Source organism: Xyrauchen texanus, chromosome 3, assembly GCF_025860055.1.
Source record: "Xyrauchen texanus isolate HMW12.3.18 chromosome 3, RBS_HiC_50CHRs, whole genome shotgun sequence".
Classification (NCBI taxonomy): Eukaryota; Metazoa; Chordata; class Actinopteri; order Cypriniformes; family Catostomidae; genus Xyrauchen; species Xyrauchen texanus.
Genome location: NC_068278.1, coordinates 23,887,762 through 23,898,089, shown reverse-complemented (window position 1 = coordinate 23,898,089; position 10,328 = coordinate 23,887,762). Strand labels below are relative to the sequence as shown.

Here is a 10,328-nt window from a genome sequence, read left to right as displayed (position 1 = left end):
GGGTGCATCGGAGGACAAATTAGAGCTAACCTCTCGAAGAGCTGCAGGTGAATGGGTGTAGCTTTCCTGAAGGGCCTTCATCAATGATGTTGCATAACCTGCAGATATAATAATAATAATACTGAATAAAGATCATTGCCACTGATCACAGATGTCTCGTGAGCCATCTCAAAATATGATAGAACTGCATGACACTGCTTACCGTATGAGGCTGCCTCTTTGATGGGACGCACCACATGGGCACCTTTTCTGAAGCGTGGATACCGCACACAGTACTTCTCCGTCCCATCACTTTTCCGTGCTGTCTCACGGTTGGCATTGTGATTGTAATGCAGCCGCTAAGAGAAGCCTACAAAATAACACATTTGAGATTTTTTTTACTACAATAGGCATGATAATAGGTACTATTATTACTATAAAAGGCATAATAATTGGCTGTATTATTCCTTGGATAGCACTGACCTGCTATACATCCCAACGTATGAAAACCCTGTGTGCTTGGGTGCGAAGTGCAAGATGAGGGAGTGGTAAGCCTCAAGGGAGAATGTCTGATGCTGTGGAGACAGCTGTCGAACATCTTTCAGTAAGGCAGCCCTCGTGATTATGTTCTCCAGCTTTACTGCTGCCAATGAGCCTGCAAAGACCAAGACAGGGAGGCAGACAGACACACAGATGGAAAACGTATAAATAGACAAGATAGATTCAGACAAAAATTCTTTTTTAATGGAAACACATGAAATGGTCCTGCATATGAATTATAGCAAACATAAACAGTAAACAGAATGTTATGAGATTGCCAGGGAATGAAAAAATAATTTAATCATCATAGGTCACATGTCAAAGCACTCAGACAGCAAATACAACAAAACTGTAGAGCGTACATAATACCACATGCTGTGTGTACTGTACCTGGGTCCAGCCACTCTTTGTTGCGCTGATCCCCATCTAGAGGGCCATGGGCACAACTGGAGAAAGCAGGGGTGTCATGGTCATGGATGTCCTGGATGTGGTTGACTAAACTTTTCCATTTAGCCTCCATGACTGCTGGGTTGCCGTCTGGGGTTGAGGCTGCAGTCCAATAGAGGTGATTCACTATAGCAGGCCTCCACAGCTGTAGTTGGTCACACTCTTTTGAAGCTGCATCCAATGCCTTCCCCAGACCTGTTTTAGAACAAATGGTATTAATTGATATGCACTAACAAAAACTGCTTCAAGGTTCCAACAATGGATACATACTTTTGGCAATGTGCCACACATCAAAATAATGCCGTGTCCCTTCAGGGCTCAGCTCCTCTCTCACCCATTTGGCAACCTAAGGAGAAATAAACAAACTTTTGTGGATGATTGACCTGTGTGGCCCTCCGTGTATCAGCAAACCACAAACATCCAGCTTCAGTGCAATTCAGATGTTTACATTCTATACTGCATTTTTATTGTAAATACCTGGCGATGACGGTCCGTGATCAGCGTTGCTAAATGCAGGTCCTTTCCCTCAGCAGGCCAACACTGCGCTTGAGCCCTTCAAGCTCACACCATGAGCTGTTGGGGACCTCTGAGCTCTGCAACATGACATAACAGTGTAAGTGTAAAATGCTGGTGTTGTTGAAGGAGGCGTGAATGAACCGACGCGTTGCTGGTCCAAGCATTACGATACACTGTACTCTAGTTAGGCAATACACAAAGCTCTAAGCATCGTTGTACTAGTGGAAAGATGTTATATTAATATACAATCAGTTTACTAAATTGCAGAGTTCATTTCTTTGTCTAATAACATCAGGTTTACCTGAACAAGCTGAACATCCACCACCTTGTTCACTCTGTCCTCGATCAGAGAGTAGGATCCATACTTCGCGCAGTGCCCAGGAGAATCTGACCTGGAATTAATTACAAATTTGAATTAGGTTTCAAGTTTTTAATAACCAAGGTCTGTAAAGACAATCCACCATGTCATCTGCAAATGCCAACTAAAGCCACCCTACATGATAACAAATAAAAAAATCAAAATGTGCAACTGGTCTATGAGCTCTCACACTGGTTTACCTGCAGTCACCAGCAAGAACTAGCCCGCCATCCATTGCCCAAAGGTCACAAAAATTCTTCGCTTGATCGTTTTGCCAGGCCTGAACGATTACAGGGATGGTGTAGCGGCGCTGATGGCGAAAGTAACTGCTCGCACTGATGCACTGCAGGCCAAACAGAGTCAACATTCTTAATGTCTGGGTGGCCAAACATCCAGTGAAATGAATGGCCCTGCTTAACAGGAGGTTGCAGGTCGGCATGTTCCTGTGGAGCATTGGCTGGTTTTGCCAGATACGGTGGTAGCCACATGATGCACAGACCTAGATATGTAAAAAAAAAAAAAAGAAGAAGAAAAAAAAAAAAGTGTAATCAACAGTATATCAGGATTCAATATAGATTAGGTACTGTGCATTACTGGTCAAAGGTTTCATGTTTTCAATGAAACACACATGACCAATACAGTATAACACTCAAATATGATGCCATCACAAACCAATAGACTAAAGTCAGCCTGGTACATACATTGTAAATTAAATTAACTGGCAAGACAGTCAGAGCTATCAGATTGTAATTAGATATTCTGATTTTCTAATCAGATGGCCTGCTGCGTAAACAAAACCGTACCTGCTTGATCTTAAGAAAAGTTCCTTCCTGCTGCACAATGCTACTATCTGACCTCTCACAACAGGCCGGACAGATGACAAAAAGGCCCATCAGCTCCTCTTGGCAAACAATGAATTTGTCAATGCCACTACAAGAACAAAAAAATTGTTGTTGGGGGGGGCATTCAAACTACCAAAGCTACAGTACACAAAAATGAGCATTCAAAATGGTCTATGTTGGTTTTAAACTATCTCACTTGTGATGGGGGTCACACGTGTAAGGTGGCTCCTCATCAAACAAGTCTTCCTCATGCATCGGCTCTTCGGGCAACCACGATAAGTCACTGATTACAGAGGCATTATCATCATCTTCATCTGTCTGTTCAGGACTAGCAAGGGGAGTGGAGGTTTGTGTGCCGAATGATGTCTGTGTGCCCACGCTGACCATCTTGGGCTTCAGGTTAACCTGCACAGCTGTGGAGAGGCAGTAAACATACCCAAACATGAGACAATCATGGCAAATCTAAACTGGTATGTTTTTTTGGTGTAGGCTATGTATTAATTTAATCAATGTGTATGGAAATGTTCTGATTGCATAGATACTGGCAATGTTTTAGAGACTATATCTAATAACTACCCCTTAAAATACCCAAGTTTTACCGTGAGACCATCGGGGCTTCAAAGAACACTGTGTCCCAGCGTCAGAAGTGGAGGAGGGCAAGGGCTGATCCCCAGTATCGACACTCTTCACAGTGTCTACACTGTCCACAGTCTCCTGCTGTGAGGCGTCTGTCAACATCTTGCGAAAACAAATATGAAAAAGGGTCAGCAAAATGCAAATGAGTGTAGTGGTGAAATAAGAGGTGGGTATACTATGAATACTTAGAACAGTGATTCGCAAGCACATTGGGTGTACAAGCACATTGCAGGAGTACATGGAAACATTTAATCATTTATTTTCAACTTGGAAGTACTGAGAATTATTTACTTATCATCTTTTAAATTCCAAGAAGATAAGTAAATATTCCCAGTCATTTCATAAGTCCATCAATAAAATGGGACGTGTGTGCTACAACTAACGTTAGTTTCCCAGTGGAAACAATAACCTATGGCACAGCCATAAAGCTTTCATGATGATATGGAATTTTACTTCAGGGCAATTTTGTTATTATTCTAATTTTTATTCGTGAATCACGAAATATGCTCTTCTAATGTCAGAGTGATCGTGCTTGTAAGTTAGTGGAGGCTGTGTCAAAGGGAACACGGTATACAAAATACACACAGAGCTAGCTAACACGCAGCTTGTAAACATTAACGTTAGCATGATGCTTACCGTGGCAATTTCTCGCTATGGCAGACGGTGTCTCTCGACCTCGGGACGGGGCAAGCAGAGAGGTTTACGTTCACAGACTGCACGGCGGTAGGAAGTAATTTAGCACTCCTCTCACTCTTTAATCCAAGTGAGACCATTTTAGCATCCCCTGAGTGGTAATCCTCCTCTTTGAAATGCGCGCTGCATATTCTCGAGTAGGCGGTGACAGAGCTAGCTGAAAAATCTGCCCGCCTAATCTTCACAAACTGCACCCAGCTTCGGAAGATCCCTTTGTCCTTGGGGAAGGAATGGACCCTATGTCCAGTTTTGCTGGAGTTCTTGCACCCGCCACAAACACAGTAATAAACCATTTTGACTAACGTTTTTATGATCTATCTCTAAGCTATCTGTTATGCTATGCTATCTCTCACTATCTATGCTATTCTATCTATGCTATGCTATTCTATCTATCTATCTACTTACTTATAAATCTGTCACTGTCACTCTTTCACTAGTTAGCTACTCCTCGTCTCACTCTCCCTCAATTGTAAGGTGGGCCGCGGGCTTTCTTCTGTCGTCTAACAGTCAGCGAGTACCTCATGTGACGTCATGGAATGCATTGTGGGAGAAATAAGAATAATCGCTAAGCTGTAGCTAAAAGCTAACATATCACCTACTTTTCCGTATTATATTTCTTTTTTGTAGTACCCAACATAATCAAATACAATGGATAACTGTTTAAATGTTTATTACCAACTAGAAAATTGCCAAAAAAAAAAAACCTGCACCATGGGCTTTAAATTGACACCAAGCTTAGTATGTTAAGTTCTTGCTTAACAGTTTATATTATCAACTTCTAGTTGGGTGTCATGCTATTATGTCTTAATTTGTTGGTCTAAAGTGTTAAACGGATCATAAATGGGAAGCACCACACTGCGTTACATCGCAGGAAGGAAAAATTGCAAGCCTCGTACACAGAAGGTGTTGATGCGGTGCATAGAAGTGGCAGTCCAAAACAGTGAATCTACAATAATCACGATACAGACAACTTCTTCAATAATGAACAATTTCTGGACAGTTCTAACAGTTCTGGACTGATCTGCCTCTCCTCTTTATCTCGTTTGTGTGTGTGGGCACCAATCTCTCCTTCCTGTGGAGAAAGCTACACCCATGCTGTATACTCACTCTTTCTCTTCTTGTGTGTGTTGCCAGAACAGTGTGTGCCTACCCTCTGTGTCCTCAGACTCTGGGGTCCTGTCAGTGGCTAAACTCACGACTGCACACTACGCGCTCAAGCCCCATGATGGAACCAGCTCACTATTGACACTATTGTAATCCTTGTCAGAAGAGATCCATTTCTGTGAGGTATTCAGTGGGTCCATCCATTGCATCACCTTTTTTGCCCTTTCCCTCACCCTGGTGGGCATATTATCACTGTCCTCAATAAAAGCCTTTGATTGCACCTGCAGTTGTGTTCTGTGTTGCTACTCTGTGACACCCCGTGACAGAGTTCACATGTTGCATGAAAAAAAAAATGGCACAACTGCACAAACTGAAAGACTAGAAAGGGTGACATTTATTATGCAATTTCTCTACATGTAGCCTAGGCTTTATTCAAGATGTTAAATTACATTGTGAAAAAATTCAGAAAAATTGCTTATACACAATACATATTCTAGTCTAAGTTGAAGTAAATATGTCCATTATTAATGATTTAGGGAGAGAAAAAAATAAGAGGGAATAAATGGAAAACTATGAAAGGAACAAGACAGTAACCGAGACATTCTTCTTCTGTCACTCACTCAATGTTGTGTCGATGTAGTGACACTAGGGGTCTTTATCTAAAAACGCCACAGTACTGAACCATGTTATGTGGACTGCTGATGCAGGTGATGGCAAGCTGCTGCGTCCCCCAAAAGACGTCATATAGTTCCCCTCATCCCTGAGGGAGGGAAGCGATGTAATTAGCATGGGAGCAGGCCACACCAGAGGGCCTTTAGTTGACTGATTCTAGTGGCTCAAACGGGGCTATCCAAAGGCCCGAGAGGACAACGGATAGATCCCATGAGTGGAACATGTGTTCAGCCTGCGGGCGCCTCCAAGGAACATGATGATCAGGTTGTGCTTCCCTAACAACTTACCATCCACTGCATCATGGTGAGATGCTATGGTGGCTAAATAAACCTTCAAGGCTGAGGGGGACAGCTGCCCCTCCAGGCTCTCCTGCAGGAAAGAGAGCACTGACCCAACAGCACACCTCTGTTGGTCTTCAGATCAGGAAGAACACCAATTTGCAAATAAGCGCCAATTTAGGGCACAAAGCTGCCTGGTAGAGGGAGCTCTGGCTTAAGTGATTGTGTCTACGATGGCTGGCTGTAGACCGTTTAGATCCTCCGAATCCCTTCCAAGGGCCAGACGTGGAGGTGCCAGATGTCTGGGCGCGGATGCCACAAGGGGCACCGTCCCTGAGAAAGAAGGTTCTTCCTCAGGGGAATTTGCCAGGGTGGTGCTGTCGCGAGGAGCTTGAGATCCGAGAACCAAGTCCAGTTGGGGGCGACGAGAGTGACTTGTTTCTCATGCTCCCTGACCTTGCACAGGACTTGTGCAAGTAGGCACACTGGGGGAAATTCATACTGGCCAGCTGTGTGCCGGCACGTCTGTGATGAGGGTGGCTTCCGTCAGAGAGTACTAGAGCGGGCAGTGGCTGGATTCTCGGGAGGCAAACAGATCTACCTCTGCTCTGCCTAACCGATCCCAAATCAGCTGAACCATCTGAGGGTGGAGTCTCCACTCTCCACTGAGAGATACCTGTCATGACAGCGCATCCGCTGTGGTGTTTAGGTTGCCCGGGACATGAGCGGTGTGCAGCGACCTCACTTCCTTTTACAGGACAAAAGTCCCTGCAACTTTCATGAAGATGCGAGGGGACAGGGAGAGACCGAAGGGGAGGACCTTGTACTGATACGCCTGGCCATCAAAAGCGAACCATAGAAAGGGTCTGTGACGGTAATATTGAGACGTGAATGTATGCATCCTTCAGGTCTACCACCGCGAATCAATCTTGATGCCGGACGCATGTCAGAATATGTTTCTGCATTAGCATCTTAACGGGAGTCTATGTAAGGCCCGTTTCAGAACTTACAGGTTCAAGATTGGCCGCAACCCAACGCTTTTCTTGGTTACGATGAAGTTCTCCATCTCGGCAGGAGAGACAGGCCAGATGTCAGATCACGTCCTTACGCAGAAGGGTTGCGATCTCTGCACGAAGGGTGGAGGCGTTTTTGGCCTGCACCGAAGTGAAGCGGACACGATTGCCTGGCAAACTGAATCGCGTAGCCGTGTTGGATGGTCCTGGCCAGCCACCGCGGCGGGTTGGAAAGCGTAAGCCACGCATCCAAGCTCCAGGTGAGAGGCACTAAGGGGACGATCATGTGTGACATACCTGTAGGTGGGGGGAAGCAAGTGACATCACGTCGGGAAACATTGCTTTGTCCCGAGGTGGTTGTGCTGAGGAGAAGCTTGAAGCAGTTACCTTGCTCCTAGTACCCGGCCTGGCACAGGTAGGCGACTGAGGAGGAGGTTCTGTAGAGACGACCTCTAGACTCGTCACCACCTGCCAGCCTGAGGTACGAGTATGGTGCAGTTGGGCACGTGAAGGAGGAAGGTTCGCGTTCATGGAGGCCCGACTGTGAGTGCTTGGTGTTTGATCGCCGTGAGAACGGCGGTTTTGGGCACCGGATAATTGACCCAGGGAGTAAGGGAACTTCTTTCTTTGTGACAATGTGGGTACCACAGCCCGTTGGAGGTGCGGCAAGCAAAGAAAAGGAAACAAAAGATTCTCCACCCGGCCCTCCACTGGGGGATGCAGTGATCTGGACACCAGGCCCATGACAGATGTCTCTTTCCCTGGGTTGCCTGTCTCTGGAGCGCTTGGGAGCCTTCTGTTTCTGGTAGGTGGTTCGTGAGATGGGGGGCGTTCACTTCCTGTGGGGAGCTCTACGCTTGGGCTGAGAGCTGGGCCCGGGCTGGGGTGGAGCTGCCTGGGATTTCACCGCCGCAGGGGGACACCCTCGGCGAGTAGACAGAACGTGGGATCTTGAGCCATGGTGGGGCAAGATGTGTTGAATGGCCTCCGTCTGTTTCTTCACCATCGAGAACTGCTGGGAAAAGTCCTCAACGTTGTTGCCGAATAGGCCAATCTGGGAGATGGGAGCGCTGAGAAAGCAAGCCTTTTCGAAGTCCTGCATCTCTAACAAATTCAGCCACAGGTGGCATTCCTGGACCACAAGGGTGGCCATTGCCTGTCCTTGGCTGTGACCCCAAATCCAGGAACCAATAGTCTAGCCGCGAGGGCTGAGGGGAGTATGGAGGGTTCCAGACCAGCCCGACGCTCATGGCAGCCAGGGTAAGCATAGCAGACAGCTCGTCATCGGCCTCAGACTGGGCCGGCACACCCAAAGGCACTAGCCCAGTCAAGGCCTCAGCGTTGGTGTCCGCCAAGACACTCACCGATGCAGCGATGAAACTCTCATCCAGCTCGGGGGCAGACTGACTATTAGGTGTGCTGGTCTCATCTCAGAACTGGACGGGGGCAAACGAAGGCTGTTGAAGCGCTCAGGGGCGTAGTCTGCAGTGGCGTGCAGAATAAGAAAAAAAACGCTGAAATGCACCATATTTCCAACAGTGTATGCTCTTTAGAGGTGAGTGGAACAGCAGTGGGTTTTACTCAGCTCGCTGAAACACAACCACTCAGCTCTGAAGAAAAAATGTGTCTGAACAGATGCACGCTTCCCTCCTTTTATACCCGTATACCGGGGGAGGGGCATGCAAATTCTGTTTGTTAATTCTCATTGGCCTTTTCTCAAAGATAAGAGGGAACCGAGGCTCTCAAGAGAGACCCCTAGTAATTTTAGGACACACCATGTCTTCTGGCTGACACATCTGCTGTGTGAATCCATTAAGGGTGACAATCAGATTAAATTGCTCAGTGCTAATATTTCCCTAATTCAACCTACTTCTTTCATACTTCAGGAATATCTAAGTTCTTCTGTCTGTAATACCTTTTTCATATAGCAATTTGTATCAGGAATCTGTGAACCACTGCCTTCCTTTCAGTACTGTATTTATAGCTCAGTGTTGTGTGCCAAAACGTCTAGGTTACGGATGTAACCTCCTTTCCCTGATGGAGGGAACGAGACGTTGTGTCGGAGAAGCGACACTGGGGGTCTCTCTTGAGCGCCGAATATGCCTCTGATCCATTGAAAAAAGGCCAATGAGAAGTTGGCAGTCAGTATTTGCATACCCCGCCCCCGGACATACGGGTATAAAGGCGAGGCAAATACTAGAGTTCATTCAGGATTTTTCTGAGGAGCCGGAAATGGTTCTGGCCACTACAGCAGTTCGGCTCAGCGACGTGGCCGGAAGACACAACGCCTCGCTCCTCCATCAGGGAACGGAGGTTACATCCGTAACCTAGACGTTCCTCGCCTGTCGCTCTCTCCACGCTGTGTCGGAGAAGCGACACTAGGGGTCCAATTTAAATCCGCCATGCGCTGAGCCGCGTACGTGTTCTGCTGACACAGGAGCGGGCAGGTATTTGTTACGTGCCAAACCACCAGCTGTGCCAGGGCACGCACTTTCCCCAATGCCCCAGAAAGTCGTCGGGATCCTTTTGGTTACCCTAGGTAGGGGAACAAGGCGACAATTGCCAACCTGGGAACGGGCCAAGCCTGGCTGGGCCTCTTTTCTCTCTATGATTCTTGCATAGAGCAATAGACAGCCGGGGCCCTTACATGCACTGAGGGAAGGGGGTCTTACCCAGTTTCCCTATTTTCAAGGGGAAGACTCATGGAGACCACCCCTGCCCAACTGGGGAGGTATGGTGGTGAATACGTCACATGTGTTCTTAGACGACACGTGGAAGTGGCGCGGTGGCTGATCCAGCCTCAGCGAGAGTGGAGTTGCTATACACGGCGACCGGGGGACAGCCGAAACTTACCCAAGGAAAACGCGGGTCTGCTCGTAAGGGGACCGTATCGCTGAAAATACACACAGGGGAGTCCGCGAGGAGGCCCTTACTCTGTGGAGCACCTATACCAGTACAGGGTAGCCATCAGGGTACCCGCAGTGGCTTGGGTCGGCAAGTTCCTCTGCCGAACTGCGGACCCATGAGGGCTAGGGAGGAATCAACCAGGGATTCACATTGAGTGGAGTCTCCTGGGAAAAAAGACGCACTGTTTTACCTCAAGCTGAGGAAAGGGCGATATGCTAGCTGATTCACCTGGCCAGCCCATCAGCGTGTTACCGAGTTCTACTGGCTCGGACCTGAGAAAACACAGGATGAAACTGGCTCAACCCTGAGATTGTAGTATCTCGCAAAGGTGTTGGGTGTCGCC

The 10,328-nt window shown here is 47.2% G+C and overlaps 1 protein-coding gene across 2 annotated transcripts; it reads right to left on the bottom strand.

The window, feature by feature from the left end:
* Nucleotides 1–477: 477 nt before the first annotated feature.
* Nucleotides 478–3,288, bottom strand: LOC127633123 (uncharacterized). Of its 2 annotated transcripts, XM_052112012.1 has the most exons (8): nucleotides 2,879–3,288; nucleotides 2,644–2,770; nucleotides 2,041–2,339; nucleotides 1,784–1,874; nucleotides 1,444–1,559; nucleotides 1,237–1,312; nucleotides 910–1,161; nucleotides 478–634 (listed from the first exon to the last, which is right to left on the bottom strand). In XM_052112012.1, exons 1-5 carry the CDS (start codon nucleotides 3,124–3,126, stop codon nucleotides 1,473–1,475), a joined length of 852 nt encoding a protein of 283 aa, XP_051967972.1. In that variant the 5' UTR covers nucleotides 3,127–3,288; the 3' UTR covers nucleotides 478–634; nucleotides 910–1,161; nucleotides 1,237–1,312; nucleotides 1,444–1,472. The 2 variants fall into 2 exon arrangements, with proteins under 2 accessions (XP_051967972.1, XP_051967964.1); XM_052112004.1 differs by lacking the exon at nucleotides 478–634 and having other exon boundaries at nucleotides 680–1,161.
* Between the last annotated feature and the right edge of the window lie 7,040 nt (nucleotides 3,289–10,328).